A 21431-nucleotide genomic window follows, 5' to 3' on the forward strand; every position below is an offset into this window, starting at 1 on the left:
GAAAGGATGTAAGAAAGGAATGGTTAGCTGTATTCTTTCCTCTGAACTATAAAACACAGACTCTGAGGAAGGAAAGCAGAGATGTAATAACCATTGAAATTTGGGAGAGTAGCATATTGAGATATCTGTGACATTTGTAAGTAGTGTGCAACCCAGTATCATAATAGAAGGCTGGTTTTGATTTTATCTATAAGTTCTTGTTAATCAACTTTGGGGATCCTTGATCTATAGTATATAGATTTTATACCAAGGATAAATTATTAGGCCATAGAAGGATTTACCCTATTATTTTCAAAATATTTTCTGACAAGATAATGTATGTATGCAATATAAAATTCAAAAGATTTGGAAGCACCGAGTTCAAGGTTATTCTATTTTTCATTTAGCAGGATATTCATGTAACCAAATGTTTTTAGTAATTAATCCACTGTAACAGCCTAATGTAGGCTAATGTTCAGCCAGCAAGCACCACTTTGTGCCATTTCCTAATAGTGAAATACTTCTATAGCAGTTAGTGTATTAACAATTCTTCTGAAACACTTTAATGATTTTGTCCCATCCTCTGGGGCTTCTCCCTTACCGCGTACAATCAAGCTGGAGCTTGGCATTGCAGGAGGCCTTTGGCTCCTGCTCTATTACTGGAGATGGTACTTCTGATTGGTGCCCAATCTGGTAGATTTCAAATATTTTACATATCACCTCCAATATTATCACTTCTGTAATATATGGCTAACTTTTAACTGGAAAAGCACCCAATTCAAAGATCTTACCTTATCATCAGTGTTATTCTTTTTATGATCAAAAGAAAACAAAAAGGAAAATTTAATCTTTGTCAGGATGTCCTCTAATAAAATTGGTTTGCATGAACCCTCTCTTAACTCTCTCCATGTTGATAGTTTTACAGTAGGAAAAAACATTCTTTTCTAATCTTTGAGATCTATATTTAGTGAATGATGAATCTTGATTAGTTTGGAGGAAAATTCTTCACTTTAATGATCTTAAATCTAGTAATTAAAAAAAAATAATGTTGATCCTAAGTTGAATCCACATAGCATCAATTTTATCATGAAAAAGTGAGGAATTTAGTTCTCAATACCAGCAAATGGTTAGAACAATCCTATTTTGAAGTATCAATATAAAGAATTAAATTAACAGTCATAATTTCATAGAACTCCTTTGTCATTGGCAGAGAAGAAACTCTATTATTCTCATTTATGAGAATGAGATTTATGAGATAAGGAATCTGAGACATAGAGGAACACAGTGCCGTTATCAAACACGTAGAAGCTGAGGAGGAGTTTTACATAAAAGCCAGGTCACTCAAACCTTGATGCAGGGTTCTATTCAACAAATTATACTGCCTCCTTGGAACATTAATGCAAGTGCATTTAAGCCAAATACTTCCAACATTTAGATGGGTTTCTTTTTCTCCATGGTTCCTGATATTTCAGAAAATGAGATGCATAGTTCTTTAGTGTAACCAGGTGCTTCGTTGTTTTAGTCACAATACTTTTTTCCTTTCCTTTTCTTTCTTTTCCTTCTTTCTTTCTTCGCTGAAACTGTAGCCCTTACTCAAGTCACAAGGAGCAATGTTATGGCATCTGAGGGTGAGGCATATCCATATGGCAGCTTTTCAGAAGCTTAAAGTATCTGGAGGCAGACATGCAGAGCCTCTGTGCTGTACTTAATTTTAGAAACTTCTTAATTTTAATGTGTTGTCCATGGCACAAAAGAAATTTTCACTGGGAGACTTTTGTGGTGTTTGAGGTAACAACTCTTATGTTACTAGAATCCCTTAACAACAAGGCCAACAGGAATGATTCCCTCTGTCCTGAAGATTTTCTTTGGCTTTCACAGCTTCCAAAGCACTTTATAACATGGCTAGACTATATTGAATTTCCATGTTTAGATCTACACCCATAATTTAACATTTTTCTTTTTGAATTGTATAGTACCACGGCACTATAATTCAAATACATAGAAAAGCCTGAGGATCACTGCAATTCCAAATACTTGAGATCTGTAACAGGCTAAATTTTCAACAGACTCAACATGACCTTCTTAATTTTCCTTTTTTAAATGAAGGAAAAGGAAGAAAGAAATCTTCTGTTTTTTTAATCCATTTCCCCCCCATAATTTTAGGTAGTCATTTCTGTCCTATTTTCTAAAAAAAAGTATGACTAAATCCATCACTATCAAGAAACATGCACCTTCATTCTCCCCAAGGGTTGAATTTACAGGGCCTAACTTCTGCCAGCCTGGGTAGCAGGAGACCATGAACCTAAACTTGAATTTGGAGCCAATTTTGAGTAAATGAAAGCCTTGAGTCCAGATTGAAGTCTTTCTTCTAGAGAGTTATACTCCCTATTCCTTTTTACACTGCACTTTTAAATCACCTCTCAGTGATAGGTTTTAATCACATTTCTTTTTGTATCCCAACAAAATTTTCTAAAATGTCTAAATATTGTTTTCAGGGGTAGCCTAATATTCTCTTCTAAGACATCCATCCATATGTATATACCTCAACTGGATTACTAGCTCACTGATCAGAGGCCTTTAAATACATACATACATATATGTATAATATCCGTTTATATGACATACGGTACCTCAAAGTATCATTTTCTCCTCCACACTACAAGCCATCAGAGCTATAGATTGATGTTTTAGACCCCAAAATTGGCAAGAGATGTTTTTGATTAGTCAAGAGTCATTGAACATTAAGACAAGTTGGAAACCAAACTCAACATTCGGAGCCAAATCTAGTCAGCTGCCATCATTTGGACACTATGTCTTCATTTTTATAGTCTTTGTTTCCAGTTAATTTATAAAATTAAGAAGGTTAAGTATTGTAGAAGAACTGCATGGGGCTAATAGAGTGTCCAGATGAAGTTCAAGTAAGTATTACTTGCCAGATATACTTGTAATATATCTATGACACTTTTTGTGAGAATATGAAAAACACTCAGCTTGTTTTTGTTAGGATTAATCCTTCATCACCAGAGAGGAAAATTGCATTACTCTTACTTTTACTGGAAAAAAAAAATGTTTATGCATGGTACATTAATTATAAGTTCCTAATTTACTTGTATATGAGTAGCCCACAAAGATCAATGCTACATATTTTTATTTTCACAAATTGTCCATTGATGGAGAAAGCTTTGATAGCATTTGAGTGCTTTTGGTACTTTGCGGTGCTGTTCAAAGATATTTAAAAAACAGATTATAGATGCTTCCTTGTTTAAATCCTTTAGGGGTTTTTCACTGCAGTTAGAATAGAATTAAAATGCCTTTTCATGGTTCTCTACCCACTTTTCTGATCTCTGATTCACTTTTCAGGTCTAGGGGTCAATAAGAACACACGCCCTGTGGTGAGAAATTTGACCTGGTTAAGGATAAAAAGAAGTCAGCAATAGCTGAAGCATCTGATGGAATTCTCTAGTTCATATGATCCACCCTGGCCTTTTTGCTAGTTCTTGAGCTCATCAACCTTATTCCCACCCTTGGACTTTGCACTCTTTTCTTTGATGAAAATGTTCTTCCCCCAGACATTCTATATGACTGAATTTTTGTTCACTTGTGACATCTCAGCTCTATTTGTGCCTCTCCATAGAGCTCTTTCTTGACACACCTTTCTAAAAATTTTGTTTTCCATTTTTTTTTCTTTTTATCCTGTTTTATTTTCTTTACAGCCTGTAACACCATCAGAAATGGTTTGCTGTCTACATTCCAAACTTCCTTGTCCTCCCCACTCTCTGTATCCCCTTGCTAGTAATGTAAGTTCAGGAGAGTCAGGCTCTCGTCTGTTTTGTTCACTCTGTATCCCCAGCTCCTAGAGCAGTGTCTAGAATAAAGTGTGCATTTGGTAAATATTAGTTGAATAAATGAAGAATGAACAAATAATTAAGTGGCTGTAAAAATAGTTCATAAAGAGAAATCTGCTTTATTGGGTTAAAGCAGCTAAGACAAACTAGGAACAAGGAGGGTGGACCTGAATTCAGTTCTTTATTCCACTGAGTCTTTTCATGTGTATTGGGGCATGTTTCTTTCTTTCTTTTTTTTTTTTTTTTAATTATGGATTAAAATGCTAATTTTTTTCATTATTTTTTTTATGTTCAATTAGCCAGCATATAGTACATCATTAGTTTTTGATGTAGTGTTGAACAATTCATTAGTTGTGTATAACACCCAGTGCTTCTTAACCTCAGTGTCTGTTTCTTTATCTATAAAACAGGGATGTAGAGTTCATGGGAAAAAAATGGATGAATTAGTTGGTGAAATGACTGAGATTCATCATTTTTCCAAATGTATCTCAGTCAAGGAGGCTCTCCTTTTGAATAACAAATTCGTATGCAATATGTTGGAAAAGTTGAGGTTATATTATAAGACGTGCTAATAGTTTAATAGCCTTGCAAAATTTAAAGTAATATTTTGCTTCAAAAGAGCACTTCACTAGAAAAAAAAAACATGAAAGTATCCCTTCAGAGTTTTAACTTACTCATGTCGCAGATACCTTTTATTTTGCTTATTTTATTTTTTAGTTAAAAATTGGAAAAGATCTGAAATAAATTTTTAAAAAGCAAACTGTGATATTTTTTCAGGAAAGGTGAAATTGCACTTGATTTCAAATGACCCTTTACAACAATTAATCTATATTACTGTAGTCAAAAAGCTGAACTAAGAATATAATTACAGACATCATTAACATCAAAGTTTTAATAGTTTCTCTATGAAGAGGCAAATAATCAGGCTTGGACATGCCAAAATCATGACTTATTTCTTCAGTTCATTCAACACATATTTGTTTAATGTCTTCAGTGTGTTAGGTACTATTGTAAATGTATTGGGTAGGTATATCAGTGAATTAAACAAAGATTGTTATTCTTCTAGGGCTTAAATTTTAGACAGGCTGTTTATTCTATGCTTTGCTTCCAGCTTGCTCCATAGCTTTATACCTTTCTCCATTTGTTAAGTATGACTCAGAGGATTGATACAGAAAATTTGGGTGGCTTTTAAATATCATCTAATTACTGTTGACTAAAATTAGCTACAATGTGTTCTTTTGAGGTTATATACTAAATACCAATATAATATTAATATTTTGGAGACCATCTGGTTTTTAGACACATCTGCTTTGCAAATCTGGACAAGTTGTTTAATTTGATGGGGCTGGATCAAATCTATAAGAATTGGGCTATTTCAAAGAAGAAGAAAAATTGTGGATTTGCTGAGACAACGGACTGTATTTTAGATTGTAGTAGTCTACTTTGGCTATAGTCCTTTTAAATTTCAGCCTATATTTAATTCCATTAGAAATATATATCTACTTCTTATGGATAATGGTTGGGTGGAGTGGTTTTGACTTAGTCTGTTTGTTTTCTATGAGTCTAGTAATTGTAGAATTTATAATATACTTTTTCCTTCCAAGGATTTTGCAGTCCTTCACACACCTCATTTTATTTATTCAAAATTTCTTCCATGGGGTAGAAAGGATGGACATTTCTAGTCTCAAATAATAACTTAAAAAATTAAAACCCCTGGTAGGGATTAAATGTACTTAGCAACAAATTTGGTAAATGAATGTGGTAGTTATAATTTGAAGCTTAGTGAACTTTCTAGTGAATATTGGTACCATTCATACTATGATTCTTTTTTCTTTCAAGGTTTTATTTAAATTCTAGTTAGTTACAGTATAGAGTAGTATTAGTTTCAGGGGTAGAACCTTCATGTCTCTTCTGTAGAGGAGTGTATTTAAGTAACTGAATGGCGCTAAGAAGAGAGGTTTAAACTATATAAAAGGCTGGGCACTTCTGCATAGCTTTTCACCACGCTCCATAACCATAGCTTTGACTCTTACTTGACTCATTGTCCTATCGTGCTTGCCTCCTTGAAGTTTGGAAGAAAATGAGTATATGGTGTACAAATCAATCACTAGAAAAAAATACTGTTCCGTTGTGTTTCTTTTTTTTCTAAGATTTTATTTATTTATTTGAGAGAGAGAGAGAGAGAGCCACTCCCATGTGAGCAAGTAGGGAGAGGGACAGAGGGGGAGGGAGAAGGAAAGGGAGAGAATCTCAAACAAGATTGCAGATTCTCAGCACTGAGCACAGGGCTCAATGTAGGGGCTTAATCTCACCACCCTGAGATCATGACCTGAGCAGAAACCAAGAACTGCAAGCTTAACAACTGAGCACCCAGGCACCCCTCCGTTGTGTTTCTTAATTATGGTGAGAAAAGGTTTTAGTTAATTAACTTACCTGTTTCTCCAAAGGATATAATCTACTAAAAATCTCTATAATCTACTAAAATTGGGTATTTAAAATGTGGGGTTATTTGAAACCATGGCAAATAAGAAAGTGAAAACAGTTCTTTCCATTAAGCAAAATTCTGTCATATCCAAGTCCCCAAAAAAGAATGGCATTTTTCTATCTACAGAAGATGTCATGAATATACCGAAGAGAATTATCTATAACTATAATGTTCTTTAAATTTTTTGAAGTCCAACAAATACTATATTATATTTTGCCAAAGGTAAATTATCATTTTACATTATCTAGTCACAGTGTAAGAGGTTAAATTTTGGGGCCTTATATAAATTAATCATTATGGAATCTTTAGAGGACATCTAATGTGTAAATGAAGGGCTGAAGCAGTTCTATTAAGCGCTTCTTTAAGTTTTAGTTAAACCTCAGTCAGAGCTTTATTTTCCCTTACTAATTTGCTAGTGATTATGCAACTTCAGAGTGACAACTGTTGTAGCATCATCAGACAGTCTAACATTTGCAAAAGGTTAATTATCTGAAAACTTGAGACTTACCCGAAGGTTTAAAAAAATATTTTTGTCTCAGTTTTTAAAAATATGTGCATATTTATTTAGCTCCTTAATGCATGTTGTTTCCAACCAAGTAAATCTATTTTCAAAACAGAGATTATTTAAGAGATTTGGCTTATTTTTCTTTTCTTGGTGAATGTGCCAAAGGTCTGTTTTCTATAAGACGTGTGTCTGTTTCAACTTACTATTTTGATTATGAGTAGTTTATTATCCAGATAGATCTTCAAAAATAGAATATTTGCTAAAGAATTCTTATGTATTTGGTTGAGTACATATTTTAGAATTATTTAGGATTTATAAATAGCCTGTAATATAATATTGGGAACACGTTAAGTATAACATATAATGCTTTAATAAAAAGGAAAGAAAAAAGATGATAATGTTCTAAGCATTTCCAATAAGGAAGTGAGTGGGTGGAACATCTTCAAATGCTGATTTGGCTTCCCTTAGAACAGTGTTAACGTCTTTATATTTAACCGACCCAGGTTCCAGCATTTACAGTACCCATTTAAGTTTGTCCAGTCTCCCAAGTTTTATTACTTTTTATGAATACTGCCTTGAGATTCTGACTTCCACACTTTGACTTCTACCTTTTTATATTAGGGGCGTGAACTTCCTGGGGGGCAGTTCTTTTATGTATGAAATTGCTCAGAGTTTCCATCTGCTTTTACTTGACTTGTGGTCTTGAAGATCATGCTTGGCCCATGGGATATTACAGTGTGCCGAGAGGATGTGGAGTTTTGTCAGCCAGTGAAATATGTCTGTTTTTTTTTTTTCTTTTTCTTTTTTCTTCAGCAGCTTTCATACACTCCTCATCCTGTGTGGTCTTCACTAAACTGAATTTTTATTTAACAGAACTACTCACCCTCTTTATCATCTTCTATGACTTGGTCTTTTTTAAGGAGAGGGTTTGTGGAAGTAACATCTGAGCCAAAAAACTGTAATGTTGGCAATAGGAAAACCTAAAACTGAAAGCTTAAAGTAGGTTATATATGAATGTGTTCAATATTCACAAATGTGTATTTTGTAATGCAGAAGAGTATCATATTTCAGATATGTACAACTGTCAAAAAAAATTCTCATGCCAACAGTAGACTCCAAGTTTTGTCTGTGATCCAAATGACTTTTTTGCTTGTTTTTAGGCACTACTGCAGTCTTCAGTTAAGCAACAAGTAGAAGCTATTGAAAAACAGTACATTTCTGCAATTGAGAAACAAGCACACAAGTGTGAAGAGTTGTTAAATACTCAGGTAATAAAATTGCACATCCATTATGTATTTATACTTTTCTTCTGACTCTCCTCCCCTGAGAGCTCTATAACTGTTTATTCAGTTTCGTGCCATTTACTTTCCTTGGTGTATTTTGGAGGAAAAAAATATGCTTATGTAAACTTAATGTTAAAGTTTGGGAATTTTATGAAAGACTAAAAATAGAGCTGAAGGCCTAAAATATGTGGCTCTCCCACAAATTAATCATAATTCTTATGTTAATTTCTGTGTTTAAATATTATTCAACAAATGACAGAGGCAAAGAGATGACTATGAATGTATTATGGCATGTGAAATGATTTTTAGGAGTATAAGATTTATAAATAGTATTTGAATTTTGAAAGGCGCTTATTCATGTTTGAGTTACCTTTCGTTGCATGTAGGCATTGGTCACTATTTGAATTTTTCACTGAATTTTTTGTTTCTTTTCTTGATTTAATGTTAAAGACATGATTAGCTGATTTACACTGAACAATCAGTTGAAGAGCACTTACGGAGGTGTCGTAGTATAAGTAATATATTCAAGAAGTTCCCAACAACACTTTTAAATAACATAAAATTTGGTAGGTGAAAATAAAACCAGCTTTATTTAACAGAACTTTCTTATATCATGGGAAGAAAATATACTAAGAATTTGGAAAACAAAGTTAGGGGTAGAATTTAAATGGAGACTTAATAAATATGCCACCCCGTCTCCGAGATCGGAGTCAATTGTATTAAATTTTTTCAGTGTCATTTTAATAAATGGCTTGAAAGAGGAAATACACAGGGAATTTTATAAATTTGATATAACAATTATATTCTTTTGGGTGATGAAATACCAGGTCATCAGAAGTATGAAGTATATGACTTTATAAATGGACAGAAAAATCACAGTAGTGAATTAAGGTCACAGAACTGTGAACAGCAGAAAGCATGTATTAGCCAAGGCAGGCCAGGTTATACCCTAAATTCTCTGGCTTCAGACAGCAAAGATTTATATCTTATGCATTCTATATATACACTGAGGATTGTCTTGGGGCTTGGTCCCAGGTCATTCTCACCCTAGGAACTGGCCTGGTAGTGTAGTTCCTATGTGGAACATTACCTGTGATCATTGCAGAGTGAAAAAGAGCCCAGTCAAATTTTCTAAGAGTAATTCAATGTTCTGGACTGGAAATGACACTTCTACTCTCAGTTTATATCCATACTGCTTCACCTCATCATAATGGGGCCAGGTAGTGAGATCCTACTATGAATCTGAAAGGGAGTGAGCAGGAAATATTTGGTAAGCAGCATTAGTCACAGCACGTTTGGCTCTTCTGGTTGCCAAATATTCCCAATCTCCATCTTACGAGCAGATTTACTCAACTGTCTCCTTGGGAGAAAATCCAAAAGTTCTGACCAGCTATGGCCACAATCTCAAAAGTCCAGAATCTTTAGATGATAGGTAGGGAATGACGTACCACAGTCTCTACATTATCAGGTGCAGATATATAGTCCCCTTTGACCTAAAGAATTAGAAACTAAAATATGTAAACAATGAATCATGGGACACTACATCAAAAACTGATGATGTACTGTATGGTGACTAACATAATAAAAAAAAGTTATAAAAAAATAGAAACTAAATTATGTGTTGTTCACCTTCAGCATATTTGGTATACAGTGGCAAGATAAAGGTATTTACTATAAATACTCTCAGTAGGAAGGATGAAGAATCAGAGATGCACAGCTATCATTAGTATGTAGCAATTCTAAAATCTCAGTGGACAAGATTAAATAAGATCTCTCCTATGGGAATAGGATTGATCTTTGACCATGATTCTCTGTATAGGGTTTAGGCACAGAGTTTCTAGTCCATTGTTCTTTGTGATCGTATAGATTTTAAATTTTTCAGTAACTTTGTTGGCTATATCTGAGTATTGGTGATTATACCATTTCTCAGCTTGCTTTTTGACTGTAGAAAATTGGGAGACATGGGTTATTTTATTTTATTTTTTTTTTTATGAATTCAAAGGACAATTTTTTATTTTTAAAAAATAGCCTGGAATCCTGTGGGGCTGCAGCCAGTGTACTTTTTTTTTTTTATGTTATGTTAATCACCATACATTACATCATTAGTTTTTGATGTAGTGTTCCATGATTCATTGTTTGTGTATAACACCCAGTGCTCCATTCAGTATGTGCCCTCTTTAATACCCATCACCGGGCTAACCCATCCCCCCACCCCCCTCCCCTCTAGAACCCTCAAGTTTGTTTCTCAGAGTACATAATCTCTCATGGTTTGGGGAGACACGGGTCATTTTAGATAGCAAATAGTGACAGTTCAGGGTAATGGTTCTTTTGGCTCCTTACCTGTTTGCTTACAATCAGCTTCATTTGTCAAAGGAAACCCACAGTTATTTTAGAGACCTATTGCCTACATTTAATATGTTTATATACTTTTCACCCCTATACTTGCCTGTTTGTGTCGTTCTCTTTTTTTCTGATTAAAAATAACTTCATTTATCAAACCTGGGTTGAAGAAATTTCAATGGTCTCTTTTCTCCAAACCATTTGTTCCAAATGAAAGTATATACAGGACAGTCACAGCCTTATTGGGTCTGTGCTTGGAGACACTAATGGATTGAATCTTCAACAGTGGGTGTGGCTAACATACACTTGGTTTAAGACTTGCTGTAGGTTGAATTTAGTTGGTCTTTGTTGCTCAAAGACCCTCTCAGTTGTTTCTTTTAGAAGTTGAGGTTGAGAAGGTGGTTATTCCTGCAAGTCCTCAAATTTCTGAACTTTTTCTGTTACCCGTAATTCAATTCTTGTGAATTGTCTTTTCTTGTGAATTCATTGCTGAACTTGTCTTTTTCTTACGATGCCTTGTCAAAAATAGCCAGTAGCAGAGCTAATAAATGAATTCATCACAGTAGTAGGCTAAAAGATTAACACACAAAAATCAGTTGTGTTTCTATACACCTTTAATGAATATTCAAAAAAGAAATTAAGAGAGCAATTCAGTTTACAGTAGCATCTTAAAGAATAATATATATAGCAGTAAATTTAACCAAGGAGGTGAGAGACTTGTCCACCGAAAACTACAAAACAGGACTGAAAGAAATTAAAAATAACCTAAGTAAGTAGAAGGACATCCCGTGTTCATCGTTTGGAAACATTGGGTGAGGAGCACTCCAGGATTACCACAGGACATATAGAGGACCAGAAGCAGTTCAGTCTAATGAAATGCTATTTAAAAACTAAACACTAAAACGGGATATGATTACTAGGTAAAATCACATAAAGTGTAGAAATGGTGATCCCACACTTGTTTCTCTAATCATATTTCATTAGATGCCATTTGAAATTTGAAGTTAGTAAATTTAATTTAACAAAAATAATACTGGATGGTTCCTTAGAAATAACTTAGTTTAGCCTTTGTATGTGTGAGTGTGCGCACGTACATGCATACCTTTCTCTCTCTCTCTTTCTTTTTCAAATTAAGAATTTAAGGGAAAAGCAAGTAAACACGCATTCAGAGTAATTACAAGCAGGTGCTCTGGAATCTGACTGCCTGCCTTTGTCACTTAACTGTGTTACTATGGAATGTCCTTAGCCTTTCTGTGCCTCATTTTTCTCATCTTTAGAATGTATACACAAGTAATTCCTACCTCATAGGATTGTTAGGAGTATTATATGACATCAGATTTGCATAGTGCTTAGAATAGAACCTGGCACATTCTAGGTGTTCAGCTGATATGGACTGAATTATCATCATCTTTGTTATTCTTGGTCACAATATTCTTGGTCAAGGTACAGCTACTCCCTTGTCTAGTATTTGAATGCTAGGCCAACCTTTTGTGCATCCCTCTCTTCCTTATTTAATGAGGACCTTTTATATGACTGATGTTCTGCTGGATTATATGGATGTAACATGAGCAGGACACAGTCCTTCTATTAATATTAAGCAGGTGGAAACCAACAATATGATTGTAAAACTGTGGTAAGTTATGATGAAATAAAAGTTATATTAAAGGGGTATATAATTCCTTCATATTGGGTGAGGGACCACTTATTGGACTAATGATGAGATCTTTCAGGGTTCATGGGTCTGAGTGAGGTCGGAACTGAGAATTTCGCCTGAGACAGGTAGATGGAATAGCATATTCACAATCTATTAAATGAGGGAGTATAACGTAAATGTTTGACAAGGGGCGGTGAGGCTATTTGAGACTGCCAAATGAAAGATTATTTTATGCCATGAAAAGGATAATGAAGGACCTTGTCTGTCACGTTTTCTGACAGGAAATTGAGAGCTGTTAAAAGACATTAACTAGAGAAGTGACATTTGTTCAGATTTGCATTTTAGAAATATTACTCTGGTAAAGTTTAAAAAACACTTGATGGGAGACAGTATTAGAAGCACATAAATCAGTTAAACAGCTATTACAGTTATCCTAGTGAGAATGGTGATGGCCCAAACTAAGGTGGGTGTGTGGGAAAGAGAGATTTTGACGGTTTTGAGTCATATTAAGGGAACAGAAACCAGAGAATTTGTAGGAATAAAAGAGAGGAAGTAAATGTTGATTGATAAAGGATATATTTACACATACACAAACACACATTTTATATACATAAATATGTATTTATATACATGAATATATTTTTGTGGATGGTGACCAGATCTTTGGTTTTGGCAGTTCACTGAAATAGGAAACTTAAAACCTGCAGCATGGTTAGGGTTGAAAATTTTGTGTTTTGGACATGTTGAGCTTGTAGTGCCTGTGGAATATTCAAGATCAGAGTACATAAGAGAGTTGAATACGGAGTTTGGAACTATGAGAAATCTGCTAATGGATGACTTTGGAAGTCATAAGTATATAGAAGGTCGGTGAAAGTATGTCTGTGGATGAAACCAGAGACTGTATAGAATGAGAAAATAATTCCACCTAGGGTCCTGAGGGACCTCAATATATAATGGATAGGCTAAGAGAGCTTATGAAAGAAACTATAAACTGGCAAGAGAAAAAGGAATAAACCAAATGCCTACTATACCTAGGTCATGGGAAGAGAGAATTTTATTAAAAAGTGAGTGGTTAACATTTTCAAATAAGTAAGGTATAGATTTACAGATGACTGCTGGATAGGACAGCAAGAAAGTGTCATTTTAAAAAGAATAGTTTTGGTGGAATGGTGGATGAACAAAGTAGATAATCAGATGAGAAAAAAAGGAGAATAGAAACAGAAGACAAGTCTTTGGGAAGCTTATATGATGAGCATAAGAGAGCAGTACTGTAGGTGGAGGGAGCTATGAAGGGGAAATTTTTCCCCCTTGTATTTTGGCCTGGAAGTTGAGCTTATTTAAGCACTTATGGGCAAGAGCCAATCTAGAAAGACTGAAGATTTAAAAAAGAAAAAAATTGATAGACCAGAGTCCTCAAGAAAGAAGTAGTGAGTGGAGTTTAATCTTTATTAGATGAGCAAGTATTTGGATGCATGCAAGTGTGAGTTTGTGCGTGTGGGTGGAGGGTTGTATAGGTGCATAGAAATAAATATAATTTTAAATATTATTCATACTTTTGAATTATAACATTCATGAATTTTATTTCTGAGTTCCTCTCCATCAGCACTTGTAAAATCCAAATTTCTGTGAAGGATATGTACAATATACTATTTATAATCTCTTAAGTGCTATTAACAGATATATATGTGGAATGTTACCCAAGCACACCAAATAAGCTATCTGTATTATTCCACTGTCCTTAAACTTGTAAAAAAAGAAAACTGAGTTTGTCTTTTTCCTGCAATGACTTGTCAAAAATGTCAGAAAGTGACCGACACATGTTTTTAACATATTATCTTCCAGTGTTTTCCCTTAGAACTATAAGTACTCATTTGAATTGAGTACAGAATGTAAATGCCATGAGAGTTATGTGTTTATTCTATATTTTGCTATATCCCCAAAACCTATCAATTTTTTGGTATATGCTCTGAGTATAGTAAAATAGACTTGTTATTGAGAAATGTATACATCCATATATCCATTGTCACAATCAAGATATAGAACATTTCAATCAACCCAAGAAATTCTCTCATGTCCTTTTACAGTCATCCTCCCGTTAATAGCCCTAGCCCCAGGCAACCACAGATCTACATTTTCTCACTATTGATTAGCTAGCTTTTATAATTTCATATAAAATGAAGTAAATTGTGAATTTTTTGATATCTACCGCCTTTGGTTCAGCATGTTTTTTGAGATCATGTGGTTACCTGTATTAGTAATCTATACATTTTGGTTGTTATGAGTAGTATTCTGTTGTATGGATATACAACATTTAGTTTATCCATTCACTTATTCCTGGACACTTAGATTGCTTAATGTTTGGGGCTTCTGTGAATATATTTACATAAAAATCTGTGTGGGAACATACGTTTTTATTATTATTTAAAAATATTTAGGTATGGAATTGCAGGATCATATGGTAAGTGTTTAACTTTACAACCAACTTCCAAACTGTTTTCCAGAGTTTCTTGACATTTTATATTCTCATTGTAATGTATGGGAGTTCTCTTTGATTTGAAGCCTATCAGCACTTGGTTTTGTCAGTGTTTTTCATTTTAGCCTTTTGTTTTCTTTTGAATGGGGAATGGCATCTCATCTCACTGCATTTATCTGAATAATGATTGATGATAAGCATCTTTTCATGTGCTTACTTACCATTTGTGTATTTTCTTTTGTGACGTGTATGGGTTTTTTTTTTGTATGTTTTAATCTTTCACTTATTTTGTTGTCTATCTTCATAATTTTAGTTGTTTTTTATAAATTCTAGATATAAGTCCTTTGCCATAATATGCATTATGAATATTTTCTGTTTCTGGTTTCCTTTTCACTTTCTTGATGGTATCCTTAGATGAATAAAACTGTTTAATTTTGATGAATTCAAAGTTATCATTTTTTCTTACATATCATACTTTTGTTGTTGTATCAAATCTTTGCCTAACCATAAGTCACAATGATTTTCTCCTATATTTTCATTAAGAAGTTTTATATATTTTCTTAGGTTATGTATGTGATCCATTTTTTAATTTGCTTGGGGATGTAATGAGATAGTCAAAGTTTCCCCTCTTCCAGTGACCTCCAATATGAATATCCATTGATTTCAGCACCATTTTTTTTTTTAACAGAAGTCTCTTCTCCTTCAAAAATTTCTAGAACTCATATAGGAATTCAGGAGAGTGGCAGGATATAAAATCAATGCACAGAAATCGGTTGCATTTCTATATGGTAACAATGAGACAGAAGAAAGAGAAATTAAGTAGTCAATCCCATTTACAATTGCACCCAAAACCATAAGATACCTAGGAATAAACCTAACCAAAGAGGCAAAGGATCTGTACTCAGAAAACTATGGAACACTCAGGAAAGAAATTGAGAAAGACACAAAGAAATGGAAAAATGTTCCATGCTTATGGATTGAAGAACAAATACTGTTAAAATGTCTATGCTACCTAGAGCAATCTACACATTCAGTGCAATCCCTATCAAAATACCATCAATTTTTTTCACAGAGCTGGAACAATCCATCCTAAAATTTGTATGGAACCAGAAAAGACCCCGAGTAGACAAAGGAATGTTGAAAAAAAAAACCAAAGCTAGAGGCATCACAATGCCTGACTTCAAGCTCTATTACAAAGATGTAATCATCAAGACAGTATGGTACTGGCACAAAAACAGATACATAGATCAATGGAACAGAATAGAGAACCCAGAAATGGACCCTCAACTCTATGGTCAACTAATCTTTGACAAAGCAAGAAAGAATATCCAATGGAAAAAAGACAGTCTCTTCAACAAATAGTGTTAGGACAGTTGGACAGCCACATGCAGAAGAATGAAGCTGGACCATTTCCTTACACCTACACAAAAATAGACTCAAAATGGATGAGAGACCTAAATGTGAGACAGGAGTCCATCAAAATCCTAGAGGAGAACACAGGCAGTAACCTCTTTGACCTCGGCTGCAGGAACTTCTGGCTAGACACATCTCCAAAGGCAGGGGAAACAAAGGCAAAAATGAACTATTGGGATTTCATCAAGATAAAAAGCTTTTGCACAGCAAAGTAAAGTCAACAAAACCAAAAGACAACTGACAGAATGGGAGAAGATATTTACAAATGACATATCAGATAAAGGGCTAGTATCCAAAATCTATAAAGAACTTATCAAACTTAACACCCAAAGAACAAATAATCCAATCAAAAAATGGGCAGAAGACATGAACAGACATTTCTCCAAAGAAGACATGCAAATGGCCAACACACATGAAAGAAATGCTCAACATCACTTGGTATCAGGGAAAGACAAATCAAAACCACAATGAGATACCACCTCACACCAATCAGAATGGCTAAAATTAACAAGTTAGGAAACGACAAGATGTTGGCAAAGATGTGGAGAAAGGGGAATTGTCTTACACTGTTGGTGGGAATGCAAGCTGGTGCAGCCCCTCTGGAAAACAGTATGGAGGTTCCTCAAAAAGTTGAAAATAGAGATACCCTACGACCCAGCAATTGCACTACTGGGTATTTACCCCAAAGATACAAATGTAGTGATCCAAAGGGGCATCTGCACCCCAGTGTTCATGGCAGCAATGTCGACAAAAGCCAAACTATGGAAAGAGCCCAAATGTCCATCGACAGAAGAATGGATAAAGAAGATGTGATATATATATATAATGAAATATTACATAGCCATCAAAAAATGAAATCTTGCCATTTGCGAAGATGTGGGTGGAACTAGACGGTATTATGCTAAGCGAAATAAATTATTCAGAGAAAGACAGTTATCATATGATCTCACTCATATGTGGAATTTAAGAAACAAAAGAGAGGATCATAGGGGAAGAGAGGAAAAAATAAAACAAAACGAAACCAGAGAGGGAGACAAACCATAAGAGACTCTTAATTCTAGGAAACTATGGAGGGTTGCTGGAGGGGAGGGAGGTGGGGGGACGGGGTAACTGGGTGATAGTAAGGGGACACGTGATGTAATGAGCACTGGGTTTTATATAAGACTGATGAATCACTGACCTCTACCTCTGAAACCAGTAATATATTATGTTAATTAATTTAATTTAAATTTAAAAATGGGGAAGAAAAGTATCTTCTCCTTCATTGTATTACCCTACCATCTCTGGAGAAAATCATTTGATGACCATATGAGTGCAGATTTCTGGACTCTTAATTTTGTTCTATTGACCTGGTATTTTTCAACCTTGGCAATATTGACAGTTATAGTTGAATAATTCTTTGTTATGGAGGGCTGTCTTGTGCGCTGCAGGATATTTAGCAGCCTCCTTCATTCCTACTCCATAGGTGCCAGTAGCATGCACTTCAGTGTGATAACCAGAAATGTCTCCAGATACTGCTAGATGGCCCCTGGGAGAATGGGGGTAGTAGTAAATCACCCTTGGATGAAAACCACTGCTGTGATCTAGTTTTCTATCTCTACACCAATACCATACTGTCTTGATTAGTATAGCTTAATAGTAAGTCTTAAAAACTTCAATTTTATTCTTGGGGGCGCCTGGGTGGCTCAGTCGTTAAGCGTCTGCCTTCGGCTCAGGTCATGATCTCAGGGTCCTGGGATCGAGTCCCACATCGGGCTCCCTGCTCGGCAGGAAGCCTCCTTCTCCCTCTCCCACTCCCCCTGCTTGTGTTCCTGCTCTCGCTCTCTCTCTGTCAAATAAATAAATAAAATCTTTAAAAAAAAAAAAAAAAACTTCAATTTTATTCTTGAAAATTGTTTGGCTAGTCTAGATAATATGCGTTTTCTTATGCATTTTATACTCAGCTTGTCAGTTTCCATAAGAAAAAAAAGCCTGTTCCAGTTTTGATTGGGATTGCATAGTCTATAGGTAAATTTAGAAAAAATTACCATCTTAACAATATTGGATCTTCCATAGGCCCAGGCATATTTTGTTAAATTTATTTGTAGGTATTTCATTTTTAGAATGTTATTATAAATGGAATATTAAAATTATTCTTTCAGATTTTGTATATTGGCTTTCATCCTGAGATCTTGGTAAATTCACCTTTAAATGTGTAAATTTTTTTTGTTAGTTTCCTGGGATTTTTCTCTGACCTTATAATGTCATCTGGGAATTATTCAGTATTCCATATTATTCAGAATTATACTTCGTTTGCAATTTCTGTGTCTTTCTTTTTCTTTTTTCTTGCTATTTCACTGCTAAACCCTCCAGTATAACATTTGATACATGTGGTGACAGTCAGCATCTTGACTTATTCCTTATCTTGGGGAGAAAGAATTCAGTCTTTTATCCTTAAGTGAAATGTTAATTATAGGTTTTCCACTGATGCCATTCGTTGAGGAAGTTATCTTTTATTACTATTTTTCTGAGAGTTTAAATCATGACTCAGTGTTTTGTTCATTTGTTTTTCTGTATCGACACAGTCATGTGTTTCTTCTCTTTTATATAATTAATGTTATAATTTGATTTTATATATCAAAGCACTGTTACATTCTTGGGATAAATTGTATTGTTAATGAGAAATTTTCCATTTTATATATTGCTAGATTCAATGGGATAAAATTTTGTTGAGGATTTTTGTGTCTATGTTCCTGATGAGTATCAGTCTATAGTTTTGGGGTTTTTTCTTATGGTATCTATTTCTGGTTTTGCTGTCAGAGTAAAACTGGCCTCATAAATAAGAAGCATTTCTTTCTTCTGTTTTCTAAAAGGATTTGAATAGGATTAGTATTCCTTCTTTAAATGTTTGGTAGGATCCACTGGAGAAGTCATATAGATCTATGATTTTCTTTTTCAAGGAGGTTTTTAATTACTAGTTTTCTATTTGTTCTTTATTAGTTTTAGTAATTTATGTCTTCAAAGGAACATTTAAATTGTTAAATTTATCAGGAAAACATAATGGCGTCTTATTATTCTTTTAGTGTCTGTAAGATTTATAGTGATGTTCCCTCTTCTTTTCCTCATAGTGAGAATTTATATCGAGTGGTTTAGATTTATTACTTTGCTAATCTTTTTTAAGAAGCAGTTTTTGGTTCCATTAATTTTTTTCTTTGTCTTTTATTTCATTGCTTGTCTGACCTTTATTATTCCTTTGAGTTTAATTTTCTCTATTTTTTATAGTTCTTAAGATGACAGTACAAATACATGATTTTAGAGCTATTGAGTTTATGCTAATGATTTGACTTCATTCTACATATTGTAATATGGCATGTTTTTATTTTCATTCTGCTTAAGATGTTCTAAGTTTCCTTGATTTTTGTACCTATGATTGACTGATTGATTGATTTACTAACTTAGTTTCATGTTTTTATTTAAATTCCAGTTATTTAAAATATAGTGTAATACTAGTTTCAGGTGGGAATTTAGTGATTCGTCACTAACATGCAATACCCTGTACACGTTAGAAGTATGTTGTGTTGTTTACATGTCCCATCTTTTGGGATTTTTTTTCTAGCTTTCTTTTTTAATTGATTTCTAATTTAAAAATTTTTGTATTGAGAATATATTCTGTATTAAATCATTTATTTTCAACTTACTGAGACATTTTGTAGCTTAACGTATATTCTACCTTTATATATATACTGTGTGCACTTGAAAAGAATGTGTATTCCACTGTGGTTCTATGAATGTCAAATTAGGTCATTATGGTTGATAATGTTTTCCAATTCTTCAAAATTCAATGATTGTATTATCTTCCTTCAGTTACTGAGAAAGGAGTGTTGATCTCTCTAATTGATTTGTCTTTCTTCTTTCATTCTGTCAGTTTTTTTCTTCATGTATTTTGGTACTTTGTTGTTGAGTGCATATGGATTTGTAGTTGTTATATCCTCCTATTGTATTGCTTGTCTTAATGTCTACTTTGTACTATATTAACATAGTTAATTTAACTGTTATGCTTACTATTTATATGGTTTTTCATTTTCCATTCTTTTACTTTAAAATTATTTGTGTCTTTGAATTCTAATGTCTTTGTTAGCAGCATATAATTAGATCTTACTTTTTATCCAGTCTCATATTCTCTACCCTTTGATTGGAGTGTTTAATCCATTCAATTTAAGGTAACTCTTGATATGCCTGGATTTAGATTTGCCATTTTGCCATTGTTTTCTACTAGTTTGTCTTACTTGGTTTTGGTCCTTTGTTCCTTTTTTCACTCCTATCATTTAGTATACCATTTTAAATTTTGCTGTTGTCCTGTGTTTACACAGTATGGAGCTATAATTGGTATATAATAACCTTTATGTATTTAAACTGTATATTCTAATAAGTTTTAGCATGTGTAAAACCCCATGAAACCATCAACACAGTCAAGATAATGAACAAGGCTAGACTCTTAGCAGTCTTCTTGTGTCTCACTGTAATGTTTTCCTCCTCCCTGTCCTCATCATCCTTTTCCATTCCCAGAAAAGTCACTGATAGAATAACTGTATAGTATATATTTTCTAGAATTTTTATTTAAATGAAATTATGCAGTATGTACTTTTTTTGCTTGTCTTGCAACATACTTACATTAAGATTTATTCATCTTGTCCCATGTATCAATACAGTTTGTCCCTTTTTATTTTTGAGTAGTATTCTATTTTGTGGTTATACCACAGTTTAAACATTTATCTTTTTTCTTTTTTTTAAGATTTTATTTTTACTTATTTGACAGAGAGAGAGAGAGAGAGCATAAGGAGGGGGAGCGGCAGGCAGAGGGAGAGGGAGAAACAGGGAGAAGGAGAAGCAGGCTCCCTGCTGAGCAAGGAGCCTGATGCGGGGCTCCATCTCAGGACCCTGGGATCATGACATGAGCCAAAGGCAGATGCTTAACTGAGCCACCCAGGCACCGCTAAGCATTTATCTTTTGATGGGTATTTTCGTTGTATCCAGTGTTTGGCTGTTACAAATAATGCTGCTATGAGCATTTGTGTACAAGTTTTTATATAGACCTATGCTATTATTTCTCATGGATAAATACCCAGCAGTGAATGGCTAGGTTATATGATAAGTGTATGTTCAACTTCACTTGTGGTAATGGTTTACATTATACGTTTGGTGAAGTGTCTTTTAAAATCTGTTCCCAGTTTGTTGTTACTGTTTTCTTATGATTGAGTTTTGAGAGTTCTTTACATGTTCTGAATATATATATCCTTCTTCAGATATGTGATGTGCAAATGTATTATCACAGTCTATAGCTTGTCTTTTCTTTTTCCTAATGTATTTCCACAAGTAGAAGTTTTAAATTTATATGAAGTCCAACTTGTCAGTTTTTTTCCCATGGGTCACTTTTTTTTTTTTAAAGATTTTATTTATTTATTTGACAGAGAGAGA

General features: G+C 34.0%; 1 protein-coding gene across 10 annotated transcripts in view; it reads left to right on the forward strand.

Annotated features, from left to right (window-relative positions):
- The window catches only part of CCDC91 (coiled-coil domain containing 91), a 367847-nt gene that overhangs the window by 199228 nt on the left and 147188 nt on the right, over positions 1-21431 (forward strand). For 8 of the 10 annotated variants that reach the window (XM_032432737.1, XM_032432740.1, XM_032432734.1 and 5 more), the window contains one exon: positions 7975-8082. The exons of the other annotated variants lie outside the window; for them this stretch is intronic. In XM_032432737.1, the coding sequence (XP_032288628.1) occupies positions 7975-8082 (108 nt within the window). The remainder of the gene's footprint in view (positions 1-7974; positions 8083-21431) is intronic. 10 annotated transcript variants of the gene reach the window in all.

Source organism: Phoca vitulina, unplaced genomic scaffold (assembly GCF_004348235.1).
Source record: "Phoca vitulina isolate PV1807 unplaced genomic scaffold, GSC_HSeal_1.0 scaffold49, whole genome shotgun sequence".
Classification (NCBI taxonomy): Eukaryota; Metazoa; Chordata; class Mammalia; order Carnivora; family Phocidae; genus Phoca; species Phoca vitulina.